Source organism: Mytilus trossulus, chromosome 2 (assembly GCF_036588685.1).
Source record: "Mytilus trossulus isolate FHL-02 chromosome 2, PNRI_Mtr1.1.1.hap1, whole genome shotgun sequence".
NCBI lineage: Eukaryota > Metazoa > Mollusca > Bivalvia > Mytilida > Mytilidae > Mytilus > Mytilus trossulus.
The window spans coordinates 35,332,480-35,349,416 of record NC_086374.1 but is presented as its reverse complement, the minus strand read 5'-3'; the positions used below and the strand labels follow the sequence as shown (position 1 = coordinate 35,349,416).

Sequence of the window (16,937 nt, the reverse complement as noted above, 5' to 3'; positions counted from 1 at the left end):
CAGAACAAAGGAGTAGTTCCAGTAAGACCCCTTTTTGGCCCCAAAATATAAGTTTTACAAAATTGTTAAAATGTAAACTTTTAGTTATTCATTGGAAAGTAGAATGCTTTTGCTACATAAATATGGGCTGTTTTTTGACAATGCAATGCACATATATTAGGTGTAGCACCATTAAGTCATGCTAAATTACTGAAATCTTCAAAATTCTATCATTTTAGTTAAATATGTAAAATGATAATACATAACATATATAAAGGTTGGGGATGAACTGGGATGTGGCCACTTTCATTTTTGACAAAATCCATCTGAAAAGTGACATTTTTTGGCATATTTGAACTAAGCTTGAATCAGAGCATTTTAATGAGTAAAGCGCAGTTAAAAACTTTCACTCAAACTAATTAAATCAATTGAAATAGGCACTTAAGTGTTTAAAAAGTGTCCAAAATCTTTCGTCAGATGAACCTAAAATTTTTAGGCCAAAATCTGCCCTTACTGGACCTGCTCCTTTAGCGTTTTTCTTCACATTAAGTTGCTTTTAATTTGACATCCTAGAAAGAGCTTCCCTTGTTTCACTAATCATTATTGAAAATCTACTGAATGTTCAATGACATTCCCTTTAGACATTTAGTTTCCCTAGTGATCTGTGTAATTTTATATGATTAAAAGATTCATTGTACATCTGCTTGTTGGTTTAGTGTGGGGTTCAACAGTGGATCATGAAAAATCAAAAGGTCAACGCACAAAAAGAAAACAAAATATACTCCATTGAACCAACACCTGGCAAGTCAGGATAGGGATTTCATTAACCACAGATTTACCAGACATGATTTTATTGAAGGGTTTAATGACTGTTTACCTGTTGTTTTAACACAGGTGTAACATCTATCCCAGCTTTACCTTCAAAAGGTATAAGTGTATCATAAATGTTATTCCACTGCTGGGCCCACATATTTCCTGAAAATAAAACAGTTCAAAATTTGTTATGAAATTACATTAATTCCAGATCAATTTCTTCATAGTTTAACAGCATTACAAATTTCATTGTCCAAGATTAAAATTATTTTGTATATGAAATTATATGAATTAACTTTTATTCAAAATAGTAGATATATCTAAATAGCTGTGTAACCTCTTTATTGTTTTTACAGGCATATTACAAAAAAAGCTGGTAGTAAATGATTAAAAAAGGCTGTTTTATAGTTTCTTCAAGTCATTTAAACATCGTAAATTACATTTTTGGTTTAATCAAAATTTTGCATCATCATAAACTCTCACATGCTTGAAGCTTCAAATTGATTTCACAATAACAAATTGTCAAGAATATTATTCGTTGTGTTTACCAAATAAATGTGCTGGTATGTGTCCTGATTGAGGGAAATATTGGGCACCATATCTCTGCTTTAATTTCTTTCTTACATATGCATGTAAATTTTCATATAAGGGAGATAACTCTTGTAATAGATTTTCCAAATCTTGTCTGAAAGTTGATGTTTCATATCCCGATCTCCAATAATCTCCAGTGTTGTTATAGCCTGAAATATAAAACATGTACTGTATGTACTTATTGATTATCATTGGTCATCTCAAGGAGATGGATTTTCTCCCTTGAGCTAGTACTGGGAAAGCGAGAAAAGCAACTGAGTTTAGATGACCAATACCTATGACAATGTTGTAAATTTAATTGACAACTGTATGTGAGATCTTAGTTCTAGCGATAATTTTTTATATCACTCTACTGTGAAAGGAAATTATAAGTAAGTAAGATCAAAGGAAAATTTCTTTAAAGTGATAAATATGAATACCATATAGAAGAGATATTGACTAACATCCATTTGTTTTTTTAAGTCATAAGAAACCAAAAAAAAAACATGCATATGTTTTATTTAACTCAATGGATAGTTTTCATCATAAAACTGATGTACATATACTTTTTTCTGAAAAAAAATCTTTAATTTGTTCACATTTAGAAGAAGTTGACTTTATTTTAATTGCTTCCTCGCACGGGGGGGGGGGGGGGGGGGGGTCTCAAAATGGGATTTTGGGTACAGGTGTGCAGCTGGGATTTTAAAAACACCCCCCATTCATATATTGAATAATTGTGAAATCCCTACCTATACATATATTTCACAGCGAAATCATAACCCATTCATATATTTATGACCCATTGATATATCACAATCGGTCAATTACTACCTATTGATATATTTCCTCGGTAAAATTGCACCCCATTGATATATTTGACGGATCAAAAAAGGGACCCATTACAGCGGCACATATGTATATACCTTTATATAGGAAGAGACCCCCCCGTGCTTCCTCGCAATTCCCCATATGCAAAGTGACCTCAGTGTGACCCATCTCGTAAAAATCCTGTGATCACAATATGCATGGATGTCCTTAAAATAAACTATTATCTGAATGTACATGTTAAACAAGTGCTCAATATCCTTGCTTTTTGGTTGATTGTTGACAAACAGGTGACAATCTTTAAACTTTGGCTTCAAAACACCAACTTTAATTACCTGCCATATTTTCACAACACTGACCGATTAAAAAAAAATTGATGATTATACAAGTATGCAAAAAATGATAAAATCATGAACAGAAGACTAAGTCTATGATGTTTGGATGCATTGGTTCAAGAATTGGAATAACATTATTTTTAACTGGTCACTCGTTTCTTATGACTTTAAATGTATCAAAAAATGTAAAGATGCTATACGAGTCAAACCATTTCTGATTGTTTTGTAGGTGTTGCAGACATGGATCTTAGTAAAAGGTCTGTACACCGACACTATGTATTGCCTCTATATTACCTAATGCATTGATTGCTTCATTGCTAATTTCCACCATTTTCTGGTAATCTGCTTTCATTTTCTTGCCTGTGTTATCTCTCCATTTCTGCCAGGCCTCAGATAACAGATGATAATGTTTAGATGTATTACCACTGGAAGTTAAAAGTCTTGTCAGGCCTAATAAAAGTTAAAAAAAATAAATATTATTGTTATTAATGTATCTCATTTTCATATACCCATTACCCTGGTATTTCTTCATTTTCTTAGAAGTTGTGTGCTTTCATTTCTGACCAATTTAAAAGGATAAAGTTTTGGGTGAAACATTTTTCTAGAAATAATTAAAGAACCTTAGTGAGCGCACTCACATAAGCCACGTCCCCACATTGTCATTAGAGAAATTAAATAAGTGTAGGAAAAGAAACTTGTATGAGGAAAAAAAATGGAATCATAATTTTTTGTTAATAAGCACATCTACCTAGTATGTCCTTATTATGGACAAAGTTTCATGAAATTCTGTTGTGTGGTTTCAGAGGAGTTGCGATGACAAACTGTTGCAGTAGTACCTTAAAGCAAATAAGAAAAAATATTGAATCCTAATTTCCTGTCGATATGCACATCTACCGGTACATATTATATCCTTATTATCTAAAAAGGTTTCATGAAATTCTGTTGTGTTTTTTGAGAGGAGTTGCGATGACAAGAAACAGGACTGATAGAGGGACTGATGGACGGACTGACGGACAGACTGACAGACGAACGGACAGGTCAAAAACATTTTACCCTTCACAATTGGGTGGGTATAAAAATCCAGTGTTACGAATTGCAATTGTTCACCTGCTTTGTATACTTATACATCAAAAAGGAAATTGTACCTGGTTCTATCTGGTGACAATTCCCATCAGACAAACAGACATTGGCTTTACTATAAATTGATTCCATGTTAGCTACAACATTACTCAGCTGAAAACAAATTCATCAAATTGAGTTAATATCACAAAGGTACAATTACTTCTTTATAAATCACAAAACATCCTAGTGAAGAATATTTTTTGTTGTTGATTCACATGAAAAAAAATTGCTTATCCACTTAAAAGAATCCACAAATGGGTTTTAAATTAGTTAAATTCTCTTGATCTGGATAAGAAATATTTGTCATTGGACATTAAGGAAATACAATGTTGATAGAGAAACATGTTTTGCTAAGGTAACATTTAAACTGAAAAAATCATTACGCATTACTGATGGGGTGGGGCCAAATAATCTTTATGAAAAAGGATTCGTCCATATAAGCTTACCAAATGCCATTGAAATATCCTTTGAATTTTTTCTTAAACTGATGTAATCACAAACTGAAACTACAGATGACAGACAGACAGTGTGGTTCTTATAGAATAGAATATTTTTTATTGCTAATCACAGTGCACAAAGCTGAGCATAATAATTACATTAAATTCATATACATTGATTACAATGATTGTTTAAAACATATACATCCCCCATAATCAGTGTTTATGTATGGTATAACATTACAATTGATCTGTACTTACATCATGTAGCTTTTCCTTATCTTCCAGTGCACTAGTTCCTATGTCTGTAATCTTTGTAAATAATCTTTTTAAAGTCTCATTTTTGAAATTTTTCCAATCATACATGCTGGCATTCCTGTAAGCTTCTTTTTCAAAATTAGCAACTGTCACACTATAATTTACCTAAAACATAAATTGAACAAATATCACAAGAGTGTAAAACGATATAAGGGAAGAATTCTTGATCAGACTGTTATCCTAAAACATAAAGAGATTATTTTTAAAATGTTTAACATAAGAGTGAGAAAAGATATGAGGCAGGATTTCCTCAAGAATATTACTTAAGGATTGATGGATAGGAATTTTAAAACAGCAAATGAAAATGTTTACTATTTACTTTGATATGACTGACTGCAGCTTAAACCTTTAATCATGTTAATAAAAGTCAACTACAAACGAAAGTAAACCAACGCCTGGTGAGTCTGTAGTACGGTAGAGTCCTTAAAGTGGATACCTCTGGTATGCAGAGTTGTTATGATAAAAAAACATAAAATGTAGAGAGTCTTATAACAACAACACTTTACAGACTGCTGCAGAAATTTATTGATTGACATGTTTCGGTGCCTAGGGCACTGTCATCAGGATAAAAACAATACATAAAATCATGCTGAAGTACTAAATCAGGTTGTAACAAGAAAGTGTCCACAGTACACAGATGCCCCACTCGCACTATAATTTTCTATGTTTACTGGACCGTGAAATTGGAATAAATTCTCTAATTTGGCATTAAAATTAGAATGATCTTATCACAGGAAACATGTATATTAAGTTTCAAGTTGATTGGACTTCAACTTCATCAAAAACTACCTTGACCAAAAACTTTAACCTGAAGTGTAACAGACGGACAAACGGACGCACAGACCAGAAAACATAATGCCCCACTACTATCGTAGGTGGGGCATAAAAATTTTAACGTCACAATGTTACAATGGTAAGTAACATTATTAATAGCAACTGAAAGTGAAAGTGAAATTTCATTGTAAGTATTTAAGTAAACTATACAAAGAAATTAAAATACTGTAAATTCAGAAATTATTGCATGCATTTATTATTGTGATTTTGTCATTTCAGACTTAAATGCGATTTTAATTTTTACGATTTTGAGAAAAATACTGTTAAATTCATATGTAATATTTCAAAATGCGAGTTTAAATTATTGCGTTTACAACTCAGTCGCATTTTTCGCAATAATAAAAACCTCACATTAATTTCTGAATTTACAGTAAAATGTTTTTGTTTTGAAAATGTTTGTTAAAATGTGTTTGTCCTCTTGCGTAAAGTGGATACCTCAGGTATGCAGGGTCGTGATGATAAAAAACATAAAATGTAGAGAGTCTTATAACAACAACACTTTAGGGACTGCTGCAGAAATTTATTGATCGACATGTTTCGGTGCCTAGGGCATTAATAATAGTGTTTTGTTAACTGACATTGCATTCTTTGGCTTTGAAATGTGTAATGTCAGCAAACTTAAACTTGTACTATATTCTTTAAAAATGTAATAACAATTTTTGTTATATTTAGCTTTTATTAATCATTTATTTGTTGAAAAACATGAATTATAAAATAAGAAATCAATTACAATAAACTTTACCCCCAAAATAATTATGAAGTCATGATAACCTTTGACTTCTCCATGCATTGTTAGTTATTGCGTATGGAACTAAATAAGACATACATATCATGTTATATATCAAATTTTAGAGTTTGAGTCAAATTGGTGAGCATAAAATTAACAGATAATGAATGCTGCTTTCAACTGTACAGACCAAAGATAAAAGAACATATATGATGTTCATTCTTTGGTCTCATAGAAACCTATGCAAAACTTTAAAATAAAACAATCATTTGCTACAGAAGCATTCATAAGTCTTGCCTCCCGAGTTAACATCTGTTCAAACAGTCTATACAAATATCTAAAATGAACCTAGTCCAAATAATTATGACATTGTAGGAAGGCGTCCCAGAAAAAATTTAAAATAGCCTTGCCAGACTTCATAGTTATTTGGACTAAAATTAACCTTTAAAAACATGTTTCAAATTTATTCATACATGTATCAATATCTACCAACCGATACTTCTTGGTTGTAATCTGTTATATTTGTGGCATATGACCAATCAATTTCTCCTTGTTTAGCGTTGACATCCTGTACCATTGTGTTGTACTGGTTTACATATGACCATGCTGATTCCTCATCTGTAAGCTTCCCAGACACAGGGTTAGGACAGGAATCAGTCCAACCTGAACTTTGACCTTTGTTCTGTTCTTTCAACCATTCAATAAGGGGTGCAAAGTATTCCAAGATTGCAGAAACATCCATTTTAGATTGCTTTGTTATGGCTTTCATAGCTTCAGGCCATGGTTTTGACTGGCCCATTTTCAGCATATCCCTAAATAATTCCAACAAAATGGTTATAAGTTTTGATAAATATCTAAATCAGACATCTGTATGAAAATAAATAGAAAATAAAGTATTACAGTTGTTATCTTATCACTAAATAATTTCAATATATATTCTTTGCCTCGATCCTTATTCATATATATTTGATCTTGAAACTTTTTTGAAAATGATTAACCTTGTTCCTCATGAGGTGAAACCAGAAAAGGTTGTTGAAAGCAGTTATTTCTATTGGTTTTCTTTGAATGATTCATTCAATTGTTTTTGGGGAGAAAAAAAAATCTTTTCATTATACTTAAAAATACCAACATAAGTTAGCAAAATAAGAGTCGAGTCTCATAATCAAAGAGTTATTTATCATTCAACTTTCCTTCCAATCTTACCCTAAGAGTTTCCCAGCAGCTGTAGAGTTGTAGATGTCACACTCATGTAATGGTCCTTTGTGTCCTGCAGCCTCACATAAAGCTTTATGAAACTGGAACTGTATCACATAACTCACAAAATATCTGTAAAGAGATGGTCAATAAATATGGTTCTCTATAAACAACAATCTAATAAGTCTGCCTGTTCCAGAACTATACGTTATACTTAAATTAAGACACTTTACTCCCACTGTCTTCAAGTTATTACTCCAATGTTATCAATGCATAGCAAAAATCAAACTGTGACATGTAATGTGCTCTTCTTAAATTCTTAACTAAAAAAAAAACACTTTCAAAAGGTAGATTATTTTTAATTAGAACAAAGAATCTAACTGTTTTTGTAAGTTGAAAGAACAGGGAATTCATTTCTATTTGCTTTTATGTTTTAATAAAATAAAACATGTTTTTTTCTCTAAGTTGCTTATCACTCATCATGTGATTCATGACTATCATTAAGCAAATCTGATCATTACCTGATATATGGTGTATTTCCAGGAATATGATATTTTGCTCCTGGATCAAAGTCTTCTTCTGTTCTTTCTACTGGAGGGGATATTCCTTGGAATTTACATCTACATTAAAAAAAAACGTTTTGGGGAAAATCTGTATAGTTATGCAGGAAAAGTGTTTTTTTTATCATTGTATTGACTTCTATGTGTTGCCATATTTCTGCGATAGACACTGCTTATCAAAAATAATTTCACAAACTGTTTTACAGAAAGGACAAAAGTTGCAATATCATAAATTGTTGATTGATTTTTCTCTGATTCCAAGTGATATTTCCTGCATTCAAATACAAGGGGACATAATTTTTAAACTGCTGAAGACTATATATTTTGACCTCTAGATGTCTTATGATTATTTTTGTCCTCGAGTTACTGTCTCAATACCATATACCTAAAAGTTTCTTTCATTAATATTACTTTTTGGACAATAGCTTTATATTAGATATCATGTAACCATTCTTCAAACCTAAATTGATTGTGAAAGTAAAAAATGTGAGTGTTTAATATCCTCAATAAACGGCAAACAATAGAAGACAATCATTGCTTCTGATCATCTACGACACAAGGTTATAACAAAACCCAAAACAAGAAGAAATTGAACACCTTCCGAAATAGATGATTAAGACAGATACTGAAAATAAGATGACCCAATACTACATCAAACAAAAACCTCCAAATAAAAGCTGAAACAAAGAAGCTAAGTGACGATATAATAAAACAGCAATGGAGATGAATTTTACAGTACTTAGGATGGATACCAACAGAATATGCTCAGTTGCACTGACATGGAAACCTGAGGGAAAGAGGAATGTTTGGAGTCCCAAAACCACCTGGAGACAAACAGTCGAGTCTGAAAGAACATCACTTGAATGGAACAGCTGGGCTACAGCAAGAACAGCAGCTAAAGACCGTGTAAAATGGAAAAAATGTATCAAGGCCTTAAATGCCGACTGGCATGAAGAGGATAGGTGAGGTGAGATAAAGGAATTTACACAGAACTCTAAATACAGGAATATACTCTAACAAAAATATCAAATACATTTTGAAAGTCTATACCTTAAATCCCACCATTTTGAATTGTACTTGTCTTTAGGAGTTTCCCCTCTAAATACACTCCATCTCCACTGATCCATTAAGTATCCAAAAGGAAGAAAGGCTATCTTACTTAATGCCTGGCTCATCAGAAAATTTATAACATTCTCTGTAATAAAGTCAAACTAAAATCATCCTCAGAAATCAATAATGCTATTTAAACTTAGCATAATTTGTACTGTATTCAGAAGAATTTTTAACTGAACTTAAGATAATTATTGAAAACAACTATAAATTTACTTTTTCAGCTGGACAAGTATATTATTTTATAATTTCAAAACTACTCATATTAAACATCCAACTATTTTAAAATAGCAGGTGCAAAACTTATAATGTGTGTGCAATTGTAGTTTTTTCAACTCATATGTAGTAATTTTGCAGTGGTCTTAATAAGCTCTTCAACTTCATGCTTTATCTAGCCTTCAAATATTTTGAATCCCGTGTCACTGGTGAGTCTTTTGAAGAATAAATGTATGCTAGGCTACAAATCTTAATCCTTGTATCTATGAGGAGTTATTTACTATAATTCATATTATGAGATGTACATATAAGCACAATAAGGAATTTTTCATTGGTTATCATGTCATATATATGTGAAAATTGTACAATAAACTGATCTTGTGTATTTACCTTTATCATTTTCAACTTTATCCAATAAACCAATCTTATGTAGATGTTTAGGTGTGGCCACAGATAAAGCCATCACATCTCCTACAGCTTCATGGAAACCTTCAACAGAGAATTGTATATTGAAAGATATGATTGGTTTATGATGACTGGTATGCTTGTAACATATGGCAAAATCTGCAATCTTCAATTAACAAAAGGACATAACTCAAGAATGGCTAAAGTGACCCCATCATAATTCAAACTCGATCTGTGTTTGGTAGTAATAAGCATTGTGTGTATAAGTATTATAAAATTTAGTTGAGGCACACATAAGTTAGATTATGAATACTGCAAATTTGACAATTTTCATTTTACAAAGGGAACTCAAGAATGGTGAAAGTGATGCCACCTAAATTCAAACTTGATTTGTGTTTGGTGGTAATAAACAGTCTGTATAAGTTTCATTATATCTGGTTGAGGCAAACTAAAGTGAGAGAATAAAAATTAATTTTGGGACATACAGTTGAACAAACTAAGGACAAAGGTAAAAGGAAATGCCCCCTTCGCCCCCAAGGGACATACAAATAACTTGCCATTCATTGCATTAATAATGAAATACCAACTCAGAATAACTAAATTAACACATTTTTGCTGTCTAATTGTCTATATTCTTATGTTCATTATTGTTTAATTTTGCTATAAAAAAAAATCAAAATAAGAAATTAGTGTCAAGAGTCATGAAAACAAGATATTAATTTAGCAACACTTTACAATACAAGAACATGTGCATGCAAAATATTTATCATTTTAAAAGCACAAATTCATGCCTTTACTGCATATCAACATTTCATTTCAATATACTCAACTTGAAATATAGGGTATTCCAAGTTTTTTTAGTACCCTTATCTCTTTTTTACCAATGGTCTCTTACTCACAGAATAAAGTAAGAAGAAGAATATCCATTAACAATACAAAAGTATGTGTTTCCATGGGAACAAGGCCCTAAATATCATTAGATCTACTAGTCTTTGCTTGTATCCCATCTAAACATGACACCCTTGTTTTAAAGCCTCAGAACAGTATGTTTCCATGGTAACTAAGTACCTACCAGGATTAGCACCCCCTTTGAATAGTAATGGTTTATCTTTATACTGTAAATAGTACTGTATATGTCCCATCTCATGATGGATAGTGATCAAGTCCTCCATGTTGACTGATGTACACATCTTGATCCTGAAAAGGAATTTAGTTATTTTTAAGAAGCATCATTTTATAAAGACTGTGTCACTGACTGCCTGAAAATGTGCAAACACAGCTTCCTGTCAAAGAAAATACTTTCTATATTGCTTATTGTATATCTTCTTATGAAGTACTACAGGACTTTTAATTTTTCTCCAGCTCCTCTATTTATCCATGTAATGAAAAAGCCCATTTGAAAAAAAAATATGTCAAATTCAATCAAATATTTCCAAGATTGCAATTTTCCTTTTTTTGGTCAACAGCTTTTTTTTTTTATGAATATTTGATTTTGAGAGTTTGCTTGTACGTGTACAAACTTAACTACAAGCAAGATGTCACACAAATTATACTCTTAAACATGTTTAACTCTCCCACCAACGTTCTACATGTGTCCAGCCCAAGCCAGGAACCTGTAATCCAGTGGTTGTTGTGTCTGTTTGTTCTTTTTGTTTTATTGCTTTAGCCTTAGTTTGGGGTAACAGATTATTACAACTTATATTAATCCCTTTTCACTTTGCTGGTACAAGTCCTGCCTTGTAGCGTCATTAGCCTGTTCTTTTTTAAATTTTCAAGGGCGTCTATACTCCCTTTACACATAGAGCAGATATTCATTGTCCCCTTCCGACAAACTATCATCATTTCTCAAGACCATACTCGCAAATGTTGTCATGGGTGAGCCCAAAATTCAGTCCCTGAAATGTTCACCCCAGAACGGGGATCGAACCATGAATCTATGTGTTAGTAGTCCAATCAATGCATTAACCACTACACCACAACTCTCTTAGCATTAACAATGTAGTTTTACATCTTCTTGTCAGAGCCTTTTATAGCTTTCATTGTTGAGGTAGTACAGTGACCTAAAGTAGATTACATCTCATACCAAAACTCCTTATTTTTATATTAATTGTATCAATAATTAAGTTAAACTAATCAAGCCAGCCCAGTTGCAAGTACAATTACAAATAACATGTAATAGATCACAGATTCATGCAAACTTATGACATGCAGTGCCAATACTGAAACACATGCACAACTAAAAACTATAACTTACATGTTGCAAGTGTTAGAAATTATAAAACGTATTTTATACAATATTTTTTGTAATGAAGTGCAATTGCCCAAGATACCAAAATTGTAAGAACAAAAAACAAAATTGTACAAAGATTAATGTTCTATCAACTGAAAGTTCATAAATAAAAGAACATTTTTTAAATTATACTGATTAATGTATAAAAAATGTTCTATTTTGTTTTAAAAGTTTAATTTAAACCTCAGTTACCTGAACTTTGAATTTCTTTGATTTTTTGAAATCACTATTAAGAACAAATAACATCAACAAAGGCATTTTGTAAAATAACAAAAAAACTTTCTCTTAATTTCTTATTATAAAAAAAATCCAATTGCTCTGGGTATATTATTTATGATACTTTCAGGTGATGCTTGATAAGAAATGATCATTCGATGACTATGTGTGCATGTGTTTCCTACCAGGATTGGCACCACCTCTGTACCCAATGGGTTGATGGCTGTACTGCATGTAATAAACAATATGTCCCAGTTCATGGTGAATAACTACAAGCTCTTTCATAGTTATGTCAGGGCACATCTTAACTCTGAAGAAAAGTCATCAATTAAATGCTGACTTTGGTTATTATCAATTACCAATAGAAGTCCTTATATAATGATTAGTCAAGAAAAGTATTCATTCAAGAGGACCCAGAAAGTCCATCTGCATTTGGGTAGATATATAATCAAATAAAAAGACTGTTTATGTCATTCTTTTGCATCTTACAAACAATTACTGACTCCTCATAAATTAACTATCATGACTATAATAGATCTAAAACATTTTTTTATTTATTTTTGGGTTTCCATAATTTAGTTCTTCCATTACCTGTGTGTCAGTTATCAGCTGATAATTTTTGTATCATTTTTTACAACAAAGAAGATAACAGCACATTTTTCAAACATAAACTCCCCATAAATATAGATTATCGTTCAATATCTCAATGAGATCGATTTTCTCGCTTCAGCTGGTACAGCCAAAGTCAGTGAGAAAAGCAATGGAGTTGAGATGACCAATGTAGATCTGATTATTGCTTTTTTACCTATGACAATGTTATCAATTTCATTGACACCACCAGGTGCCTCCTTAGTTTCTAGCGATAATTATTCATATCACATGACTACGCTGAGAAAGGAAATTATCAGTCAGCAAGATCAAAGGAAAATTTCTTAAAATAGCAACAATTTGGCATATATATGAACCCTTCATGGTTCTCAAGAAATCTAGGATGGTAAATTATAATCTCCAACTTGCTAACTTCACATGAATTTTAAAAGAACTCTGACAGACATTGAGTTTAACAGTTGCATAACAAGTTATGATGACCTTTATGAACTTACCTGAAGTCCTTTCCATTTCTGAAATCCCAGGCTGAAGCATGACAAACAACTTTTCTATCTGATGGCCTCTCAAACATTGAGTTGTTCCAAAATGTTTCTGGCATCGACTTTAATCCCAGAGACACAAAGAAGTCTTCTGCAGTTTTAAACATCCTGTGTACTGTATAGTTCTGTAATAATACTCAATTGTTTTAAAATATTGTGCATTCATTATTACTCTTGGGTTACCATTTTCTTGCATTTGCTAGATATATATGGTATTTAAATGTTAGACAAGGTTCAACTTCCTATTGGCTTGTATGCAACACTTTGCAAAAGCACTTAGCCACCAAAAATCTAATCTTCCCTGAATCCACAAAATTCAAGTGGATAAAAAAATCACCAGTATTGGTCCATTTAGTGTGAGGTACTAAGGATTAAAATACTTGAGTAGATTGCCATATTTTATACAGTAAATGAAATATTTCGACCTATCTGCCACAGTGGCCCTGAAGACCAATCTGCCACAGAGGCTCTGAAGACCAATCTGCCGCAGTGGCCCTTTTTGACATGTAACCATTCTTTTCTGTTTTAAATCGTTAATGTTATGGTAATTGATCGACTAAAATCTACCTGTTTATGCCTCATCCTGAATCCACCACTCTTTACTTACCTGTTCCTTCAAAGCAGAAGTTACATCCACTGATGTTTTATTCTTGAATGGCTGCACAATATCAAGTATATTGTCCCAGGTTTGGGACCACATGTTTCCTGAAATCGAAAATTCAATGTTTAAAATAACAATGTTTCTCTTTCTTTTTTATGCTACATAATATGTTTAAATAAGGAACTTTCTTTGATTATCCTGTTTTCATTAAAAATTAGTTGAAGGTGTCAAACCATCTTTTTTTTTTATGCTACATAATATGTTTAAATAAGGAACTTTCTTTGATTATCCTGTTTTCATTAAAAATTAGTTGAAGGTGTCAAACCACCAATTTAAAACCCCAATATACCAACCATTTCTTTATTTTTCAAAGCTTTCTAAATATTTTATCTTGAATATAACTTATAGAAACCAGATTCTGAATTGTATATGTATCAACTTTATTTATATATGCCAATTTTCAAATATTCAAGGTGGTTTACAGGGGTTCCAGGCTCTACTCCTTTGTTTGTAGCTTAAGTAAATAATGACATCAAAAGCACTATATATTGTCAGGAAAGGACTACTTTTAGATATGTTCAACATTGAAGTGCATGAATTGGTGGTCTGACACCTAAATCTAAGCATTCTACTTAAATGTTTGAAACTTGGACATCTAAAAGATATATAAAATATTTCAAGACTAAATACATGGAGAATGTGTCTATGGACATAGATGATGTCCCCATGTTATAAAGAGACATATCACTTATATTGTGAAGGCTAACGCATTGTGCATAAGTTTTCTTACACTTTGTTGAGGCAAACTAAAGTTAGAGAATGGAAATGAAAAATGCAGCATTTTTTCCATATATAAAGAGGGCATAACTCTTGAATAGTAGAAGTGTCAAAAACCAAAAAATCTGAACTTGATCAAAAACAAAATTTTGAATGTACAGATAGACAGGGTAACACTTATTGTCTGTAGTTGACAGAAGTGGCATAAAAATGACTATCAATGATTTTGTTTTAACAGTTTTTACTAGTGAAAACTGCGTATTAACTTTAAGATGTATTATAGTGTTTTTGGTTTTGTTGGGTTGCAGTATCATTTATATATCTCCATTCATCCCTACTATTAAACAATGCTACTTACCTAATAAATGTGCAGGAATGTGTCCTGTTGCTGGGAACTTATGATCTTTGTAGACCTCTTGTAACTTGGACCTAACATATGTGTGTAGTTCATTATACAATGGCTGTAACTGGACCAATAGTTCTACAAGGTCTGATTCAAAAGTGTCTGACTCATATGATGATATCCAGCTGTCTGCAGTGTTGTTGTATCCTGGTAATAAATAATTTATCTATATAATATGTCAAGTTCTAAATCAAAGTATTATGTGTAAGTTTCATAACATTTGAAGGAACCTTATAAAAAATAAATGGGAAATGTGTCCATGGGACAGAGATAATACTCCTGCTTGTATATAAATTTATAAAGGGACATAACTCAGGAATGGTAAAAGTGAAGCTGCCAAAATTTGTACTTGACATGAGTTTTGTGATAATAAGAATTGTGTATAAGTTAAATAACATTTGGTGGAAGCAAACTAAGAGTTAGAGATTTACCAATTTTGGAATATATGGATACACATACATACGGGCAAGAGTATAACTTAATGCTTCCTCTGCATAAAATTTACTAGAATGATAAAAATGTACTACTTGTAAAGAATACTTAATTTTTTTATAAAGAAAGCATATTTCAGTTAAATTTTGTACATGGCTATAATCATGATAATTGACATATTATCTCATGTCCACCTGATGGTTTATATACTTACGTCCAGATATTTTTGCACCTTCATTTCTTAGTTCTACAAACTCAGCGTAGAGGTCTTTCATCTGTTTTCCAGTAGCATTCCTCCATTCTTTCCATCCTGCCACTAACTCATTGTAATTACGACTTTTAGCCATGAGAGCTGTAAGCCCTGGTTCCATCTGTAAGCATCCATGGCCAGGGATGTTACACACCTCTCCAGAACTGTAAATTTTCTGTAACTCTGCTTGAACATTATTCAGCTGAAAATATAATAATCCTGTTAAATGTTTATGCGCATTTACTTGTATACTTTTTTTTAAACCTTAGATATAAGTAGACTAACATCCCAACTTTATGTTTTGCATAATTTTATACCTTTTCCAAAGATGAACTACAAAACATACACACACATACAAGACATGCATACCGAATATATCAAAGATCTTCTAGCAGTAAATAATACAAAGATTGAAATAATTCCTAATATAATTATAACAGTTGATTCAGCAGTTTCTGTGAATAATTTTGAATAGAGTATATTCTACATGTATAAATCCAGTTCTACACAGAACGGACCTATACATTCATTGGAATTGCAGTCTCTGCATCCTAGTTAATGGTGTTGAAAAATATTCTAAATAAGATGCATACTATTTGATAATTAGACTTGATAAATGGTAAAAAACACAAACTGTGTCAGTATTCATCCTATCATATTTGGTTACAGTTTGATTAAGTTCTTTACGAGGAGGTCTAGCTTATGATTATACATGTATAAAGTTTGCCTTACTACTCCAAACTTTCTTTCAACATAATAATCAATAGCATACAAAATGAAAGAGGTAAGAAAATGTTATGTTTAAGTTAATCAGTACCTTTTACTGACAGTAAAGCATTTTAGGTTCTTTATTATTTAAGGAATGACAGTAATATTTTTTCTGTCTATGAAGAAATAACATACATGTAAAAAATTTGGTGCACACTGAATAATGCGCGTAGCTTATTATTTATGATCTACACATCTCAATAATTTAATTTTGGATGTAACACGTCTTCTGATTGGCTGACGTTATTTTGTTATGAGCCCATAGACATAATTTATTGTGTGTGACCGTGATGTCATCAACATTTTTTATGGTTTTCTACGGTTTAAAATGGAATTTAGAATTAAATTATAAGAAATAACATAAAAAATTTGGTGCACACTGTTAAAAAACCCCGCTACGCGCGTTATTCAGTGTGCACCAAATTTTTTACATGTATGTTATTTCTTCATAGACAGAAAAAATATTACTGTCATTGTGCCATTGTATCGAGGATATTGGTCAAAGCTATGTAGTGTTGTGTAACAAAATCCATGCTTTTTCCTTCTAAAACTCATAATTGACAACCGGTAGTATAACTATAAAGTGTTCCCTGTAATGGAAGAAAAA

General features: G+C 31.7%; 1 protein-coding gene across 1 annotated transcript in view; it reads right to left on the bottom strand.

The window, feature by feature from the left end:
- Nucleotides 1-16,937, bottom strand: part of LOC134707083 (uncharacterized) — an 85,991-nt gene that overhangs the window by 59,969 nt on the left and 9,085 nt on the right. The window contains exons 3-17 of the mRNA XM_063566582.1: nucleotides 15,527-15,764; nucleotides 14,836-15,027; nucleotides 13,707-13,804; nucleotides 13,055-13,224; nucleotides 10,518-10,642; nucleotides 9,431-9,529; nucleotides 8,765-8,909; nucleotides 7,676-7,774; nucleotides 7,164-7,286; nucleotides 6,454-6,772; nucleotides 4,343-4,504; nucleotides 3,668-3,755; nucleotides 2,817-2,972; nucleotides 1,341-1,532; nucleotides 857-954 (exon numbers count right to left, since the gene is read on the bottom strand). Of these exons, the coding sequence (XP_063422652.1) occupies nucleotides 857-954; nucleotides 1,341-1,532; nucleotides 2,817-2,972; nucleotides 3,668-3,755; nucleotides 4,343-4,504; nucleotides 6,454-6,772; nucleotides 7,164-7,286; nucleotides 7,676-7,774; nucleotides 8,765-8,909; nucleotides 9,431-9,529; nucleotides 10,518-10,642; nucleotides 13,055-13,224; nucleotides 13,707-13,804; nucleotides 14,836-15,027; nucleotides 15,527-15,764 (2,304 nt within the window). The remainder of the gene's footprint in view (nucleotides 1-856; nucleotides 955-1,340; nucleotides 1,533-2,816; nucleotides 2,973-3,667; nucleotides 3,756-4,342; nucleotides 4,505-6,453; nucleotides 6,773-7,163; nucleotides 7,287-7,675; nucleotides 7,775-8,764; nucleotides 8,910-9,430; nucleotides 9,530-10,517; nucleotides 10,643-13,054; nucleotides 13,225-13,706; nucleotides 13,805-14,835; nucleotides 15,028-15,526; nucleotides 15,765-16,937) is intronic.